Source organism: Bos mutus, chromosome 6, assembly GCF_027580195.1.
Source record: "Bos mutus isolate GX-2022 chromosome 6, NWIPB_WYAK_1.1, whole genome shotgun sequence".
Taxonomy (NCBI): Eukaryota; Metazoa; Chordata; class Mammalia; order Artiodactyla; family Bovidae; genus Bos; species Bos mutus.
In genome coordinates, this window is record NC_091622.1 from 84,419,577 (window position 1) to 84,440,002 (window position 20,426).

General features: G+C 37.8%; 1 protein-coding gene across 1 annotated transcript in view; it reads right to left on the reverse strand.

Moving 5' to 3' along the window:
- Nucleotides 1-3,712: 3,712 nt before the first annotated feature.
- Nucleotides 3,713-20,426, reverse strand: part of LOC102273603 (UDP-glucuronosyltransferase 2C1-like) — a 28,859-nt gene continuing 12,145 nt past the window's right edge. The window contains exons 4-6 of the mRNA XM_070372960.1: nucleotides 18,872-18,959; nucleotides 17,515-17,734; nucleotides 3,713-3,992 (exon numbers count right to left, since the gene is read on the reverse strand). Coding sequence (XP_070229061.1) covers nucleotides 3,713-3,992; nucleotides 17,515-17,734; nucleotides 18,872-18,959 — 588 coding nt within the window. The remainder of the gene's footprint in view (nucleotides 3,993-17,514; nucleotides 17,735-18,871; nucleotides 18,960-20,426) is intronic.

Genomic DNA, 20,426 nt, shown 5'->3' on the forward strand with positions numbered 1-20,426 from the left:
AGTATGGAGAAAAGGGAATGCTTTTGCACTGTTGATGGGAATGTAAATTGAAAAGCCACTATGGAAGATGGTATGGAGATTCCTTTAAAAACTAAGAATAAAACCACCACATGATTTAGCAAATCCACTCTTAGGCCTATATCTTGAGAAAACCAAAATTGAAAAAGACACATGTATCCCATTGTTGATTGCAGCACTATTTACAATATCTAAAACATGGAAGTAACCTAGATGTCCATCAACAAATAAATTGATAAATAAATTGTGGTACATACACACAATGGAATATTACTCATCCATAAAAAGGAGCACATTTGAGTCAGTTCTAATGAAGTGGATGAACCTAGAGCCTATTCTTCAGAGTGAAGTAAGTCAGAAAGAAAAAGATAAATATCATATTCTAACACACATATATATATATGGAATCTAGAAAAATGGTACTGAAGAATTTGTTTGCAGGGCAGCAATGGAGAAACAGACATAGAGAATAGACTTATGGACATGGGGAGAGGGGAGGAGAGGGTGAGATGTATGGGAAGAGTAACATGGAAACTTACATTACCATATGTAAAATAGATAACCAGAGGGAATTTGCTGTATGGCTCAGGAAACTCAAGCAGGGCCTCTATATCAACCTAGTGGTGTGGAATTGGGAGGGAGATGGGAGAGAGGTTCAAAAGGAGGGGATATATGTATACCTAAACCTGATTCATGTTGAGGTTTGACAGAAAACAACAAAATTCTGTAAAACAATTATCTTTTAATTAAAAAAATAAAGACAATTATAAGAAAGGTTATTATCATATTTTCTATGATAATTAGGATTATGGTATATTATTGCTGTAATTGCATGCATAATATCTTTAAGCAAGTTCCATCTGTGCTTGCATTTTTAAGCTCTGTTCCTTAAAGCAATATAATTATTTAATTATTCAAAGCTTCATAAAATTGAGAAAACATATTTTTAGCTCCTATATTTCCTTACATTTAACTACTCAGCTAATAATAAATTATGATTACTTTGTTCTAATATCTGTAAAAAGACAAATAATTGCCCAAATCATTTCTATTTATCCTGATAGTTTTATATTTGCTCTATTTTTACATTTGGTAGACATATTTGTTCTTAGTTATTTTAGGTCTATTTTTTAATTTATAGATATCAAAGTCCGTGGTAAACCATTACTGAACTTGGTTAATACATAACATCATCTGAGTTAGAATGAATATTTTTTTTTCCTTGTCAACAAATTATTGGAAAGCATATTGAAGATAGTTTTTTTAGAAAGTAAATAAAGAAATATTTTTTAAATGGAGAATTTGGTGGAATTTCAAAACAAAGACATGAGCAGAACCCCCCACATTCACCTACAGGATTACAGAAGGAAAGAAAAAGAATATTCTGTTTTTAGAGACAACTTTACTTTTTAAATTCAACTGTCTTCATATTTGATGAAGGTTTCAGGCTGATGCTAGTTGATAAGAAGCCAGTACTTGTGCTTAAAATAGTGCTCACAGAACAGGTCATGAGAGGACCAGGAGAAATACTGAGACCAAGGAAAAGAAAGAAATGGATGAACTCTTGAGTTTCTGATGGAGAAATCAACCCCATAGAAAACAGCATTTATTAGAAGTGCATTTTCTGTCCAAAGTATTTGCAGTGGAAACTCTAAACAATTTGCTTCTTCTTTGCAATATTTATATTGTAAGTAAAATTAATGAAGGATTAAAATTAAGTAATTTTTTTTGTGGTTGTTCATGTCCAACTCTTGTGACCATATGGACAGCAGCACATCAATCTCTTCCGTCCTTCACTGTTTCCCATTGTTGTTGTTTGGTTACTAAGTTATGTCTAACTCTGTGCAATCCCATGGACTGTAGTCTGCTAGGCTCCTCTGTCCATGGGATTTCCCAGCAAGAATACTCGAGTGGGTTGCAATTTCTTCCTCTGGGGGATCTGCCTGGCGCAGGAATCAAACACAAGTCTTCTACATTGGCAGGCAGATTCTTTACCACTAAGCCAGCAGGGAAGCCTGATGGCTTACAAAAATCTTACAGTGTTTTCTCAAATTTATGTCCATTGAGTCAGTGATGCTATTTAACCATCTCATCCTCTGCCACCCCCTTCTCCTTTTTCCCTCCATCTTTCCCATAGTCAGCGTCTTTTCCAATGAATCGGCTCTTCTTACCAGATGGCTAAAGTATTGGAGATTAAACTTTAGCATCTGTCCTTCCAGTCAATATTCAGGGTTGATTTCCTTTAGGATTGACTGGTTTGATCTCCTTGCAGTTCAAGGGACTCTCAAGAATCTTCTCCAGCACTACAATTAGCATCAATTCTTCACTGCTAGGCCTTCTTTATGGTCCAACTCTCACATATATGCATGCCTATGTGGAAAACCTCACTAGTAGACCTTTGTCTAGGTTTGTCACAGCTTTTCTTCTGTGAAGCAAATGTCTTTTAATTTCATGTCACCACCAGCAATAGTTTTGGAGGACAAAAAAAAAAAAAAAAATACTGTTTCCACTTTTCCCCTTTCTATTTGTGTGAAGTGATGGACCAGATGCCATGATTTTCACCTTTTTTAAAGCTGAGTTTCATGCCAACCTTTTCCTCTTTCACCCTCATTAAGAGGGCCTTTTTACTTTCTGCCATTAGAGAGGTATCATCTGTGTATCTGAAGTTGATACTTCTGCAGTAATCTTGATTCCAACTTGTGATTCAACCAGGTCAACATTTCACATGATGCACTCCACGTATAAGTTAAATAAACAGGATGATATACAGCCTTATTGTACTTAAGTTAGTTTAAAAGTGTAGGTATTTTACTTTGGTCCATCATCCCAATAGCCATGCCAACATGCAATAAACAGCTAGTTCTCTGCAGTCAAGAAGCATTATAATACAAATGAAGTACTATCACTATTAATATCCAAAGGAAGGATAGTCTTCAAATGAAAGACAAGAAAATAGTGTTTTGTATTCCAAGAAGGAAAAAGTCTAATGTGTGATATGGAAGAAAATTGGTGGTGTAAAATGTGCTTTACAGCAGAGTAGAAATCCTAACAGGCTTCTGATTTTCCTGACTGGCAAAGAAGCTCAGGCTACAGTGTGCTCTACATTAGTCCTTGTATAGTTCTTTTAGAGAGTATGAAATAATTATTGCATATTGAACCCTAAATTATGTTAGATATTCAGGAAATATTCAACTTGATCAGTATGGAAATAGAATTAATCATTATGCTCCTAAGGCCTCAAACAACATCTCAACTGGTTGAACTAAAAGCAATGAATAAAGGAAAGCACTACGTTTTTAATGGTAACAATTTCCAAATGTTTATTCATTTGTCGTATCTTTTTAAAGAATAGATTATTTTAAACCTTAATTCTGAATCATGTGGCAAATTTTTGGAGTGAGTATTTGATCTTTGACATGATAATTTTAGGAATGGACAAGAACCCAGAAGAACAGGAGAGAAATCTTTTCAAATCAGTGGCTGGATTATTCAGATGGACTCTTTCAAGGTTTCTAGCACTGGGATGACCCAGAGGGATGGTATGAGGAGGGAGGAGGGAGGTGGGTTCGGGATGGGGAACACATGTATACCTGTGGCAGATTCATGTTGAAGTATGGCAAAACCAATACAATATTATAAAGTAATTAACCTCCAATTAAAATAAATAAATTTATATTTTAAAAAAAGCAGAAAGCTATTCTCTCTTTTTCTTCTTTGCAGTCTTACCAAACTTCCAGTAACAAAACAGGCAACATTTAGTGACCAGGAATGCAACAGTTGCCACACAAGCTAGCAGGAAGCCAATCACATCCAAAGAGTGGTACTGGAACCAGTTGAGGTCATGGGAGGCTGGTCGAAGGTGTTTGGCTCCTTTGTGACGCATGACAAACTCAACCCAGAAGACTGCTCGGTCCAGGGGTTTCACAGGCTGATCGTGGTGAATTCTTGATAACTTCATAGCATTCTCTTTATAGCTAAAATTGAATATATAAATAGCAACTTATATTATTAAAATTATATTGCATAATTATATGATAAATTGTGTCATAAATGATATCACCAAGAATATGAAAAGCATATGAAAACTTGTTTCCTCTTCAGATATTTCTAGCTGTGATGGTTCATCAGTTTGAAAGTGTTGGATGCTTTATAGTCTCAGTAATTATTAGAAGTGGGAGAGAACAGAATTGCCAATTGAAAATAGCATTCTGAAAGTACAGAAATAGGATGATTATTAGAATGTGTAGCTTGAGAATACAGAATTTTGATCTAACTTGCTGAGTGTGGTATTGGGAACATGATAGTGACAGGAAGCAGCATGGAGGGGAAGGTCTATGAAAAAGGAACCCTTTCCCCACTCCTTCACTCTTCCCCAGGTTTGGGCTGAAGTGTCATTGTTAACAAGACTTCATCAGTAACAGGAAATGGTTTCAGTCTGTGATCTTCATGGTCCTGACATGTCAGATGAAAGCAAAAAAGCTTCATGCAACCCTCTGGGTAAGAAATAGGGCCTGAGACTGAACAGATGCTGGCATTTTTGCTTCAGGCTAAAGAGGGCTGTGTGTTGAAAAGCAGAAACATTAATCTGCTAACAAAGGTCTGAATAGTCAAGTCTATGGTCTTCCTAGTGGTTCCATACCATTGTGAGAGCTGGACCATAAAGAAGGTAAAATGCCAAATAACTGATGCCTTCAACTGTGGTGCTAGAAAAGACTCCTGAAAGTCCCTTGGATAGCAAGGAGATCAAACTAGTCAATCATAAGGAAGATCAACCCTGAATATTCACTGGAAGGACTGATGTTGAAGCTGAAGCTCCAGTATTTTGGTCATCTGATGAGAACAGACAACTCATTGGAAAAGCCTATGATACTGGGAAAGATTGAGGGCAGAAGGAGAAGAGGGCATCAGAGGATGAGTCAGTTGGATGGCAACACTGAAAATGAATATGAACTTGGACAAACTCTGGGAGATGGTCAGGAACAGAGAGCCCTGGCATGCTGCAGTTCATGGGGTTGCAAAGAGTAGACATGACTGGGTGACTGAACAACAACAATAACGGAGGGCTGCACATGTAGTGGTGAGATGGAAGGATGGCAATGCATAGAACACTACCCCTTCTAACTTCTGTCAAGGAACAGAAAACCCCAACAGGATTTTGGTTGAAGGCTTTGAATGGCTGACATAGAAGCAAGATTTCCTTGGTATTGTGAAGGAGGGAAGTTATTTATCCACACCAAAGTGCAATCATCATTGATAGAGAATATAGAACATTATATTGTAGAAAATCATGGGAAAGTATGTAAAAAGTTTTGAGGAAGAGAACTATACAACATAAAAAAATAAACAAAGCCCTGCTGCCCTTTCATTTTAAAAAAAAAAAAGGCAAATCTTTCCTAATACACAGGAATATAAGGAATAAGTACCTCTGAATATATCTCAGGAAAACAAATAATACTGACAGAAGTTCCAAGACAGATGCAGAAACAAAATATCAGATAAAAATTCAATAAAAGAAATAGATATACTCTATTAAAATATAAACTGCATCATTAAGTACATATAAATATGAAATTAATGGTAAATGATATTGGAAATTGTGGTCATGGACAAGATAAGTACATTGTAAGCTTTGATAACATTGCAGATAATATAGCAAAGAAATAAGATGTGATGTTTAAGAGACACTGATGGAACCTGGTGCTTATTTAATTTCATGGCTGCAGTCTATCCACAGTGATTTTGGAGCCCCCAAAATGAAGTCTGTCACTGTTTCCATTGTTTCCCCATCTATTTGCCATGGTCCTTCTAGTGAAAGCTATGATTCTTCCAGTAGTCAAGCATGGATGGAAGAGTTGGACCATAAAGAGAGCTGAGCACTGAAGAGTTGATGCTTTTGAACTGTGGAGTCAAAAAAGACTTGTGAAAGTCACTTAGATTGCAAAGAGATCCAACCAGTCCATCCTAAAGGAGATCAGTCCTGGGTTTTCATGGAAGGACTGATGTTGAAGCTGAAACTACAATACTTTGGACCACCTGATGCGAAGAGCTGACTCATTAGAAAGACCCTGATTCTGGGAAAGATTGAAGGCAGGAGGAGTAGGGATGACAGAGGATGAGGTGGCTGGATGGCATCACCGACTGGATGGATGTGAGTTTGAGTGAACTCCAGGAGTTGGTGATGGACAGGGAGGCCTGGCGTGCTGCCGTTCATGGGGTTGCAATGAATCGGACATGACTGAGCAACTGAACTGACCTGAACTGGTGGTGAAAGTAAAGTCCAATGCTGTAAAGAACAATATTGCATAGGAACCTGGAATGTTAGGCCTATGAATCAAGGTTAATTGGAAGAGATCGAACAGGAGATGACAAGCGTGAACACTGACATTTTAGGAATCAATTGACTAAAATGGATTGCAACAGGTGAATTTAATTTAACTGACCATTACATCTACTACTGTGGGAAAGAAGCACTTAGAGAAATACAATAGCCCTAATAGGCAACAAAAGAGTCCAAAATGCAAAACTTGGGTGTAATCTCAAAAATGACAGAAAGATCCTGTGGTTTCAAAGGCAAACCATTCAAAACCATAGTAATCCAAGTATATGCCCCAACCAATAATGCCAAAGAAGCTGAATTTGAAGACCTACAAGACCTTCTAGAACTAACACCAAAAAAAGATATCTTTTTCATCATAATGGACTGGAATCCAAAAATAGGAAGGTAAGAAATACCTGGAGTAACAGGCTAGATTGTCCTTGGTGTACAAAACAAAGCAGGACAAAGACTAACAGAATTTTGCCCAGACAATGCATACTGGTCATAGCAAACACCCTCTTCCAACAACACAATTGACAACTCTACACATGGACATCACCAGATGGTCAATACCAAAATCAGATTGATTATATTCTTTGCAGCCAAAGATGGAGAAGCTATTTACAGTCAACAAAAAACAAGACCAGGAGGTGACTGTGGCTCAGATCACGAATTCCCTATTGCCAAATTCAGACTTAAATTGATAAAAGTAGGGAAAACCACTAGACCATTCAGGTATGACCTAAATCAAATACTTATGATTATACAGAGGAAGTGACAAATAGATTCAAAGGATTAGATCTGGTACACAGAGTGCCTGAATAACTATGGACAGAAATTCATAACATTGTTCAGGAGGCCATGATCAAAACCATCCCCAGGAAAAAGAAATGCAAACAGGCAAAATGGTAGTCTGAGGAGACCTTACAAATAGCTGAGAAAAGAAGAGAAATGAAAGGCAATGGAGAAAAGGAAAGATATATCCATCTGAATGCAGAGTTCCAAAGAATAACAAAGAGAGATAAGATAGCTTTCCTACAGGATCAATTCAAAGATAGAGGAAAACAGTAGAATGGTAAAGACTAGAGATCTCTTCAAGAAAATTAGAGATACTAAAGGAATATTACATATAAATATGGGCAAAATAAAGGCAGAAACTGTGTGGACCTAACAGAAACAGAAGGTATTAAGAGGAGATAGCAAGAATACACAGAAGAATTATACAAAAAGGATCTTAATGAACCAGATAACCACGATGGTGTGAGCACTCACCCAGAGCCAGAAATCCTGGAATGCAAAGTCAAATGGGTCTTAGGAAGCATCACTATGAACAGAGCTAGTGGAGGTGATGAAATTTCAGCTGAGCTATTTCTAATCCCAAGGAGCCTGGCATGCTATAGTCATTGGGGTCACAAAGAGTCAGACAAGATTGAGCGACTAAGCACAGCACAAAAGATGATACTATTAAAGTTTTGCATTTAAAGTTCCAGCAAACTTGGAAAACTCACCAGTGGTCATAGGACTAGAAAAGGTCAGTTTTCATTCCAATCCCAAAGAAAGAAAATGCCAAAGAATGTTCAAACTACTGCAGAATTGTACTCATCTCACATGCTACCAAAGTAATGCTCAAAGTTCTCCAAGCTTGGCTTCAACAGTTTATGAATCAAGAATCTCCAGATGCTTAAAATGTATTTAGAAAGGCAGAGGAAGCAGAGATCATTGCTAACATCTGCTGGATCATAGAAAGAGCAAGGGAATTCCAGAAAAACATCAATTTCTGCTTCATTGACTATGTTAAAGACTTTACTGTGTGGATCACACAAACTGTGGAAAATTCTTAAAGAGATGGAAATACCAGTTAACCATACTTGCCTTCTGCAAAACCTGTATGTGGGTCAAGAAGCAACAGTTAGAACCAGACATGGAACAACAGACTGGTTCCAAATAGGGAAAGGAATGTGTCAAGCCTGTATATTGTAATCCTGCTTATTTAACTTGCATGCAGACTACATCATGAGAAATGCCAGGCTGGATGAAGTTCAAGGTGGAATCAAGAGTGCTAGGAGAAATATCAATAACCTCAGGTATGCAGATGACACCAGTCTTATGGAAGAAAGCAAAGAAGAATTAAAGAGCCTCTTGATGAAGATGAAGGAGGAGAGTGAGATAGCTCGCTTCAAACTCGACATTCAACAAGTGAAAATTTTGGCATCCAGTCGCATCCATTCAGTTCAGCCACTCAGTTGTGTCCAACTCTGTGACCCCATGGACTACAACAATCCAGGTTTCCCTGTCCATCATCATCTCCCAGAACTTGCTCAAACTCATGTCCATAGTGTCTGTGTAGTCATCCAACCATTTCATCCTCTGTCTTCCCCTTCTCCTCCTGCAGGTATTAGTAATCAGCTGCCTGTTGCTCTGGCTAAGCCATAAGAAACACACCATGGGAAAAGAATAAAAGCAAAACATAGCAATACCGTATAATCTAAACAAAAGTACATTAAGTTATTAGTTGGGTCGTCATGGCCTGCTAAACTAAGAAAAAACAGTGTGGACCTTGAAATGCTGGTCAGTGAAAGTTCAGAACTCTGCTTGTGCACACACCAAGATGTTTTCCCAAGGTATATTCGGGTCTATGATCTCCAGCTGGGGCTACTCCTTGTACAAAAACATAACAAAGACAGTTCAAAGTAATCAGTAAAATGAGAGATGTGATCAGGGACACGGGAGGTTGATTTTATTGTGGTACAACAGATACTTTCTGCATGCCAGGACACTAAATAAAAGTGATGTGTCTCTGAAGAACAGGGCTCTTGATCAGAAGGTCTTGATTCCCACCTTTAAATCTTTAATTCTGTCTCTAGTTTCTTTTCCCCAAACTGTGTGTCAACCACTTTTGAGCCCTATATGCTGGGCAACAGGGTCTTTTCTAATGAGTCAGTTCTTAGCAAAAGGTGGCCAAAGTATCAGAGCTTCAGCTTCAGCATCAGTCCTTTCAATGAAAATTCAGGACTGATTTCCTTTAGGATTGACTGGTTGGAACTCTTTGCAGTCTAAGTGACTTTCACAAGTCTTTTCCGATTCCACAGTTCAAAAGCATCAACTCTTCAGTGCTCAGCTCTCTTTATGGTCCAACTCTTCCATCCATACTTGACTACTGGAAGAATCATAGCTTCACTAGAAGGACCATGGCAAATAGATGGGGAAACAATGGAAACAGTGACAGACATTATATGGGGGGGGGGGGGGGCTACAAAATCACTGTGGATATGACTGCAGCCATGAAATTAAAAGACGATTGCTCCTTGGAAGAATTTCAATGACAGATTTAGGTACCACATTAAAAATCAGAAACATCACTTTGCTGACAAAGGTCCATCTAGTCAAAGCTAATTTTTTTCCAGTAATCATACAGATGTGAGAGGTGGACCATAAAGAAGGCTGAGTGCTGAAAAAATGATGTTTTTCATCTGTGGTGTTGGAGAGAACTCTTGAGAGTCCCTTGAAACCCCAAGGAAATCAAACCAGTCAATCCTAAATGAAATCAACCCAGAATATTCATTAGAAGTATTGATGTTGAAGCTGAAGCTACAGAACTTTGGCCACTTGATGGTGGAGCAAATTCATCTGAAAAGACTCAGATTCTGAAAAAGATTGAAGGCAGGAGGAGAAGATGGCAACAGTGGATGAGATAGTTGGAGGGTGTCACTGATTCAGTGAACATGAGACCAAAGGCCTGGATATAGTTTAGGATGGGGAAGCCTAGAGCGCTGCAGTCCATGAGATCGCAAAGAGTCGGACACGACTGAGCAACTTAACAACAACACGTTGTTGCATGGTAGAAACCAATGCAACATTTTAAATTAGTTATATCCCAATTAAAAATAAGTTAAACAAACAAGAGAGACACTGATAAGTGACTTAATAGTGAAAAGTCATTAAATATTTTTAAAATTTATGTTTAAAAAATAATTTTAAACTCAAATGTCAATGCATGTTTATAGACTTATACAAAATTTCTAGTAAGAATTTATCTGATATATAGAAACATTTACAACTCTGGCAAATATTTTAATTTTAGTATAGTTTCTTTTTTCCAAAGAATATATTTGTTTTATTTATATGAAATATAGTTACATAATAAATGTACTCCTTCATTACTGAGAATTTATTTGTCTGTGATCACAGCTAACTACCATGTTGTACAAAGTTCCCCAGAACTTATTTTATTACTCAAAGTTTGTTCCCTATTACTCAAAGCTTGTCTTTCCATTCTTCCAACTCCTAGACCCTGGAAAACACCAATCTACGCTCTACTTCCGGAGAAGGCAATGGCACCCTACTCCAGTACTCTTGCCTGGAAAATCCAATGGATGGAGGAGCCTGGTAGGGTGCAGTCCATAGGATCGCTAAGAGTCAGACACGACTGAGTGACTTCACTTTCACTTTTCACTTTGATGCATTGGAGAAGGAAATGGCAACCCACTCCAGTGTTCTTGCCTGGAGAATCCCAGGGACTACCATGGGAAGCCTGGTGGGCTGCCTTATCTATTTTGGTCACTCAAAGAGTCGGACATGGTTCCAGCGACTTAGCTGGAAAGCAGCATCACTCTACTTCTATGAGTTTCAATTATTATGCTGCATGTATAAATGACTGTAAATAATATTTGTCATTCACTGACTTACTTCACCTAGGACAATACCATGGTTTTAAATATGGAAGTATTTCCTTTGTGTTCTTTGCTAAATAATATTCTTTCACTGCATATACCACATTGTCTTTATCTATTCATTCACTGAAAGACACTAAGGTTTAATTCACGCCTTGATTTTGTGAATAATACAGCAATTAGCACTGGGGTGAAGCTATCAAATTGTCAACATCCGTCGGATCATCGAAAAAGCAAGAAAGTTCCAGAAAAACATCTACTTCTGCTTTATTGACTATGCCAAAGCCTTTGACTGTGTGGACTACAACAAACTCTACAAAATTCTTAAAGAGATGGGAATACCAGAACACCTGACCTGCCTCCTGAGAAATCTGTATGCAGGTCAGGAAGTAACAGTTAGACCTGGACATGGTACAACACACTGTTTCCAAATTAGAAAAGGAGTATGTATGTCAAGGCCATATATTGTCACCCTTATTTAACTTATTTAATTTATAGGCAGAGTACATCATAAGAAACGCTGGGCTAGAGGAAGAACAAGCTGGAATCAAGATTGCTGGAAGAAACAGCAATAACCTGAGACATGCAGATGACACCACCCTTATGGCAGAAAGCAAAGAAGAACTAACGAGCCTCTTGTTGAAATGAAAGAGGAGAGTGAAAAAATTGGCTTAAATTCAACATTCAGAAAATTAAGATCATGACATCCGGTCCCATCTTTCATGGCAAATAGATGGGGAAACAGTGGAAACAGTGACAGACTATTTTTGGGGGGCTCCAAAATCACTGCAGATGGTGACCGCAGCCACAAAATTAAAAGACACTTGCTCCTTGGAAGAAAAGTTATGACCAAACTAGACAGCATATAAAAAGCAGACACATTACTTTGCTAACAAAGATCCATCTAGTCAAAGCCATGGTTTTTCCAGTAGTCATGTATGAATGTGAGAGCTTGACTATAAAGAAAGCTGAGTGCTGAAGAACTGATGTTTTTAAACTGTGGTATTGGAGAAGACATCTTTTTTGGGTGTTAGTTCTAAAACGTCTTGTAGGTCTTCATAGAACCTTCAACTTCAGCTTCTTCAGTGTTACTGGTTGGGGCATAGACTTGGATTACTGTGATATTGAATTGTTTGCCTTGGAAACGAACAGAGATCATTCTGTCGTTTTAGAGATTGCATCCAAGTACTGCATTTCAGACTCTTTTGTTGACCATGATGGCTACTCCATTTCTTCTAAGGGATTTCCGCCTGCAGTAGTAGATACAATGGTCATCTGAGTTAAATTCACCCATTCCAGTCCATTTCAGTTCGCTGATTCCTAGAATGCCAACATTCACTCTTGCCATCTCTTGTTTGACCACTTCCAATTTGCCTTGATTCATGGACCTGACATTCCAGGTTCCTATGCAATATTGCTCTTTACAGCGTCGGACGTTGCTTCTATCACCAGTCACATCCACAGCTGGGTATTCTTTTTGCTTTGGTTCCATCCCTTCATTCTTTCTGGAGTTATTTCTCCACTGATTTCCAGTAGCATATTGGAGAACTAACACCCCAAAAAAGCTGTCCTTTTCATTATAGGGGACTGGAATGCAAAAGTAGGAAGTCAAGAAACACCTGAAGTAACAGGCAAATTTGGCCTTGAAATACAGAATGAAGCAGGGCAAAGACTAAGAGAGGTTTGCCAAGAAAATGCACTGGTCATAACAAACACCCTCTTCCAACAACACAAGAGAAGACTCTATACATGGACATCACCAGATGGTCAACACCGAAATCAGACTGATTATATTCTTTGCAGCCAAAGATGGAGAAGCTCTATACAGTCAAAAAAAATAAGACCAGGAGATGACTGTGGCTCAGACCATGAACTCCTTATTGCCAAATTCAGACTTAAATTGAAGAAAGTAGGGAAAACTCATGTCCATAGAGTCGGTGATGCCATCCAGCCGTCTCATTCTCTGTCATCCCCTTCTCCTCCTGCCTTCAATCTTTCCCAGCATCACAGTCTTTTCAAATGCATCAGCTCTTCATATCAGGTGGCCAAAGTATTGGAGTTTCAGCTTCAAAATCTGTCCTTTCAGTGAATATTCAGGACTGATTTCCTTTAGGATGGACTAGTTGGATCTCCTTGCAGTCCAAGGGATTCACATTAGTCTCCTCCAATCAGATCAGATCAGTCTCTCAGTTGTGTCCAACTCTTTGTGACCCCATGAACCGCAGCACGCCAGGCCTCCCTGTCCATCACCAACTCCCAGAGTTCACCCAAACCCATGTCCATCGAGTCAGTGATGCCATCCAACCATCTCTGTCATCCCCTTCTCCTCCTGCCCTCAATCTTTCCCAGCATCAGGGTCTTTTCAAATGAGTCAGCTCTTCGCATGAGGTGGCCAAAGTATTGGAGTTTCAGCTTTATCACCAGTCCTTCCAATGAACACCCAGGACTGATCTCCATTAGGATGGACTGCGTGGATCTCCTGCTGTCCAAAGACTCTCAAGAGTCTTCTCCAACACCACAGTTCAAAAGCATCAATTCTTCAGCATTCAGCTTTGTTTAAAGTCCAACTCTCATAGCCATACATGACCACTGGAAAAACCATAGCCTTGACTAGACAGACCTTTGTTGACAAGTAATGTCTCTGCTTTTAATATGCTGTCTAGGTTGGTCATAACTCTCCTTCCAATGAGTAAGTGTCTCTTTATTTCATGGCTGCAATCACCATCTGCAGTGATTTTGTAGCCCAGAAAAATAAAGTCTGACACTGTTTCCACTGTTTCCCTATCTATTTCCCATGAAGTGATGGGACCGGATGCCATGATCTTCGTTTTCTGAATGTTGAGCTTTAAGCCAAATTTTTCACTCTTTTCTTTGACTTTCATCAAGAGGCTCTTTAGTTCTTCTTCACTTTCTTCCATAAAGGTAGTGTCATCTGCATATTTGAGGTTATTGATAGTTCTCCTGGCAATCTTGATTCCAGCTTGTGCTTTCTGCAGCCCAGTGTTTCTCATGATGTACTCTTTATATAAGTTAAATAAGCAGGGTGACAATATACAGCCTTGATGTACTCTTTTTCCTATTTGGAACCAGTCTGTTGTTCCATGTCCAGTTTTAACTGTTGCTTCCTGACCTGCATACAGGTTTCTCAAGAGGCAACTCAGGTGGTCTGATATTCTCATCTCTTTCAGAATTTTCCACAGTTTATTTTGATCCACACAGTACCTAGAGAACATATTAAAAAGCATATAAATTACTCTGCTGACAAAGATCTATATAGTAAAACTATCATTTTTCCAGCAGTCAGGTATGGATGTGAGATTTGGACCATAAAATAAGCTGAGCATCAGAAAATTGATGCTTTTGAGGTGTGGTATTAGATAAGGCTTTTGGGAATGCCTTGGACTGCAAAGAGATCAAACCAGTCTATCCTAAAGGAAATCAACCCTGAATATTCATTGGAAGACTGATGCTGAAGCTGAAGCACCAATATTTTGGCCACTTGATGTGAAGTGCTGACTCATTAGAAAATACCCTGATGCTGGGAAAGATTGAAGGCAGGAGGAGAAGGGGATGAAGAGGACTAGATGCTTAGATGGCATCACTGTCTGGATGGACATGAATTTGAACAAGCTTGGAGATGGTGATGGGCAGGAAAGCCTGATATGCTGCATTCCATGATGTCACAACGTGTCACACACAACTGAGTGACTGAACAATTCCAGGGGATCTCCTCACTCAGGAATCAAACCTGCATCTCCTGTAGCAACTGCATCGGCATGTAGTTTCTTTACCACTGAACCATAAAGAAGGCTGAGCACCAAAGATTTGATGCTTTCTGATTGTGGTGTTGGAGAAGACTCTTGAGAGTCCCTTGGAGAGCAAGGAGATCAAATCAATCAATCCTGAAGGAAATCAACTCTGAATATTCATGAAAGGACTGATGCTGAAGCTGAAACTCCAATACTTTGGCCACCCAATTAAAATAAATAAATTGACTCAAAAAAAAACCTGATGCTGGTTTTATAAAGGAGTTTTATGGCAGAGGATGAGATGTTTTAGATCCATTTCTAGTCACCTCAATGGGCATGTATTTGAGTAAACTCTAGGACAAAGTGGAGAATGGAGGAGCTTGTCATGCTGTAGTCAGTGGGGTCATAGTGTCAGACAAAACTTAGTGACTGAACAACATCAACAATTCTCATAGGTGTGAGGTGGGATTTTGATTTGCATTTCATGATGCTTAGTAGTATCAAGCCCCTTTTCAAGTAACTGTTGGCCATGAATATGTCTTCTTTGGGCAAATATGTATTCAGCAACTGCATTCATTTAAAAAAATTTTTTTGCTATTGAGTAATATGGGTTACTTATATCTTTTGTATATTAGTCTCTTATCAGATGTGTAGTTTTCAAAATATGCTCCAATTTTGTACATTGCCTTTCATTTTGTAAATCATTTATTTTGCTTTAAAATTGCTTTTGAGTTTGATATAGCCCTTTAAATAAGAAGGTTTGCATTGGTGTCATTATTTTTTGGGTCATATCCCAGAATTTGATGAGATCTCTTTATCAAAGAAACCTTCCCTCCTGTTTTATAATAGGAGTTTTATGGTTTCAGGTCTTCTTATGTTTAAGTCTTTAGTCCATTTCTAGTCAAATTGTGTAAGTAATGCAATGTGGTGGTTTAGTCACTAAGTCGTGTCTGTCTCTTGTGACACCATGGACTGTAGCCAGCCAGGCTCCTCTGTCGATGGGATTCTCCAGGTAAGAATACTGGAGTGGGTTGCCATTTCCTTCTCCAGGGGCTCTTGCTGACCCCAGAATTGAACCTGGGTCTCTTGCGTTGAAAACAGATCTTTAACAACTGAACTCTGAGGGAAGTAATGTAATATATGGGTCCAAATTTTATTCTCCTGGATATAAATATCTAGTTTCCCTAGTACTACTTATTGAAAAGATAGCACTTTTCCTATTGAGTATTCTTCACATTTGTCAAATATTATTCAACTTTACATAAAAGAGGGCTTTGTATCAGGGCTCTCTATCCTGTCCATTGGTCTGCATGTCTATTTTTATGACAATATCATCTTTTTAAAACTGCTATAAGTTTGTAGTACAGTTTTAAATAAGAATTGGGATGCCTCAATGTCATTATTTCTTGGAACTGGTTTGGCTGTTTGAGATCTCTTGTAGCTTGACACAAATTTAGAATTTGTTTTTCTCTTTCTATGCTCCAGAAGGCCTTAAAAATTTGTCATTCAATCCATTCTTCTTTTTCTGCCAAGGAACTCTTTCTAGCTGAAAGTTCTCTCTTGGTGATGAGTAATGCTGGCTTGGGGATGATGCTGGTAAAATAAAACTGTAATCATTCTGTTCTTGTGTGATTTAGCTCAGATTTTTTGTTCTACTGTGTTGCTAAAATTTCTTACATGGACTTTAGAGCACTGCCAGAGATGATTTTGCTCATGGATAGTGTCCAATTATTACTCTCTGTAGGAACAGGGAGGCTGGGGTCTTCTCTCTATTTATAAATTAACACGACGAAAGAGCAGAAGTAAGTTTCTAAACTGGTATTGGTTATAACTACCCAGATGGTGACTGCAGTCATGAAATTAAAAGATACTTGCTGCTTGGAAGAAAAGCTATGACTACCTATACAACATATTAAAAAGCAGAGACATAACTTTACCAATAAAGATCTATCTAGTCAATGCTATGGTTTTTCCAGTAGCCATGTATAGATGTGAGAGTTGAACTATAAAGAAAGCTGAGCATCAAAGAATTTATGCTTTTGAACTGTGATGTTGAAGAAGAGGCTTGAGAGTCACTTGGATTGCAAGGAGATCCAACCAGTCCATCCTAAAGGAAGTCAGTCCTGAATATTCATAGGAAGGACTGATGCTAAAACTGAAATTCCAATACTTTGGTCACTGATGCGAAGAACTGACTCATGGAAAAGACCTTGATGCTGGAAAAAATTGAAGGCAGGAGGAGAAGGGGAAGACAGAGGATGGCATCACCAACTCAATGGATATGAGTTTGAGCAAGCTCCGAGAGTTGATGTTGGACAGAGAAGCCTGGCGTACTGCAGTCCATGGGGTCACAAAGAGTTGGACATGACTGAGCGACTGAACTGAACTGAATTGACATGAGGGAAGCTGAGTGGTTTTTCATTTTTATTTTTATGATTTTGTTGTGGTCACTAAATTCTTTATAGTGGTAATATCTGCAATTTTTAGGAAATAAAAGTATTATTGTTAATTTAAAAATTCATCTTTTTAACAATAAATTATTTTCTTTAAATAAATGTAGTATTTCTTTGAGGTTATAATCTATCACCCAGAAGGGGTAGGTGACAAAATACTTTCACAAAATTTAGGAAGTATAAAATAATCTTATTTGATATTAGGTGCACTGTAAATTATGCAAAATTTGTCAATTTCAAATTATATAAAGCTGATTATTCTTTCAAAAACAAAATGCTTCTTAGTTAAGAATATATTCTCTACTCACGAAGTATTGTTAAAAACTGCTTTCAATGCATTCAGCAGATCTGCACTTGTCATTCTTTGCAAGTCTACTTCAACAGCTGTCCCTTTGGCTTTCATACGAACAAGATTATCATGCTGATCACCAAACAGAGGAATTCCAACCATAGGGACCCCGTGGTAAATAGCTTCATAGATCCCATTGGTTCCACAGTGAGTGATAAAAGCTCTGGTTTTGGGATGACCTAAAAATTAAAAAAAAATAAATAATTATTTTAAGTTGTAAGAGTGTCAAAACAGAAAATCATGACACCTGCATAAACCAAATTCTATTAGGTAACATTTTCTATATAATTCTGTGTCATAAGAACACATATAAATTCTTATAGGCTCTGAAGTAGCAGCAATTAATTACTCCATGCTAAGTGTAATTAGTGATTCCAGCAATTAAGTCATTCCACAGACAACTAAGAAATTTTCTGCAAAATATATGGTGAGAGTACTTGCCATTTGACAAATTATTGCAAGAAGAATACATCAATAAAAAAGAATGGAGGGACTGAAGAAACTAATCTTTTTGTAGATGGGAAAGAGGAGGTGACATGTGCAGGGTTTCAATATGAAAATGTTGGCATAACAAGCTAGAAAGATAGGCTACATTAGTTCATGGTGTACTCTGTTTAAGAAAACAGAATTTGCATTTGACTTTATACTAATATGCAGCCATTTATATTATATATGAAATGTAGGTGAAATGGTTTGCCACATTTTTTTTTTTTTTTCCATAGAGAAGAGAGGTGTGAGAAAATGGTGAAGAGAATTAGGTGTGTTGCAATACTGTATACAAAAGTTAATGAAAGCCTCATCTAAAGGTAATTTCTCTGATTTGATCCTGAAGAGGGAGAGATTATGTCATAAATGGGAGAGTCACCAAGATATAGTCTGGTTTCTCTGAACTTTTCTCAACTAGAATTTGATTTTGTGGCTCCACTATCTCTGCATTGCCCAATTTTAGCAAGCATTCTACTCGGTCAGTTGAGCTCTGCACTTTTCCATCCAATGAACTTCCACTATGTTCTTTTGTGATAAATTCCCCATTTTTCTTTCTGCATACAAATTGTTTCCAGTCTCTCTGTTTTATTGTAAAAGTCCATTGTACTAATAACTATACTTATGGTGATGGTCTTGAATAAATGTGCTTTACAGTCTTTAACAAGTGTCATGAATAATCCTTTCTTTCAAAACTACTGAAGCAATGTTAAGAACACATTATAGTTATTTTTTCTTATTTTAAATACAAATTTGTTGATATCTGTTATTTAATAATCATTCAGATTATACCTCATTCAGTTCTCTTTTTATTTTTTTCTCTTTGGTCTTACCAAGAAGATCATTCTGTGGAATCCATTTATATAGCCGGGTATTGGCTCCTAGTGTTTCAGGTTTCTTTCCTGTATATCTCCACAGAACCTATTAAGATAAATGTCTTTATTAGAAGGTTTTAGAATCACATCCTGTCAGAAAAAGTTAACCTACCCTGATGACTCAGATGGTAAAGAATCTTCCCACAGTACTGTAGACAGGGGTTTGATCCCTGGATCAGGAAGATCCCCTGAAGAAGGAAATGGCAACCCACTCCAGTATCCTTGCCTGGAATATCCCATGGATGGAGGAACCTGGCAGGCTATAGTCCATGGGGTTGCAAAGAGTCAGGCACGCCTAAGTGACTTCACTTCAATCAAATTTGATGCCTCCAGGTAATGCACAAGTAAACTGAGTCCATACATGATTAGGTGATGAATGTTTTTAAACCATAAACACTACAGCCATGTTTTCAAAGGCTTGCAATGATCCTAGTCAATAGCCTTTCATCTTCGGGTTAATTCTAACTTAACCTAATGAAGAAAAATGATGAAGATGTAGATGAAGAAAAATGACAATCTGTATCTGAAAGAACTACATATGGTGTTACTACGCCACTCTGGTAAAGAGGAATTTTGAGACAAAGATTTCAGAGGCAAAGGGGAGGGATGTTATTTACCTCTTTTGAACTATTTTTTACATACTTACTAGTAATGTAGACTCATATGGTAAAATATTCATAATCATATTTATCATTTTCAAGTATTCTAAGTCTAGAGTTTGGCGGCATTAAAAACATCCACATTGTGTAACCGTCATGGCATCCAGTCACACAGTCGTGTCCGACTCTTTGCGACCCCGTGGACTGCAGCCTGCCAGGCTCCTCTGTCCATGAGGATTCTCCAGGTAAGATTACTGGAGTGGGTTACCATGCTGTCCTCCAGGGAATCTTCCTGACCCATTGGAGTTGGTGATGGACAGTGAGGCCTGGCGTGCTGCAGCTCATGGGGTCGCAAAGAGTTGGACATGACTTGAGCGCCTGAACTGAGAAAAAAGATGTCACTCAGGTAAAACCCAGAATGGTATCAATAAAAAATGATAGTTTGCTGGAACATTGTAAAGTACACTCCTAAATATTTTACTGTATTGTTAGTGTTTTAAATGTTGAAGAATCACTATTTAGGATTTCATTTAGGATTATTTTTAGGATTCATTATTTAGCATTATTAGAAGAATCATTATTTAGGATTATTTTTAACCTAAGCTCTTATTTCCAGGTTCAATTATGACAATGCTCAAAATCAGTAATTACTAGAAAATATAGTCCCAAGACATTCTGAGAATCAAACCTATTATTTTGAATATCTTTTCCTTTATTCTCTGTTATGTTATTTGTTACTTGTTTATATGTTTCAGATTTAAAGAAATATAAGAATAGCAAAAAGCGTTAGCTTACATGGATGCCTTAAAACCTAACACACAAAGCTGACTGATGGTTTAACAGTAACAAATGATTAATTTTCATTTATTATTTAAAGAAAATACTGCAATAGAATTTCCTGTGAAAAATGCCAG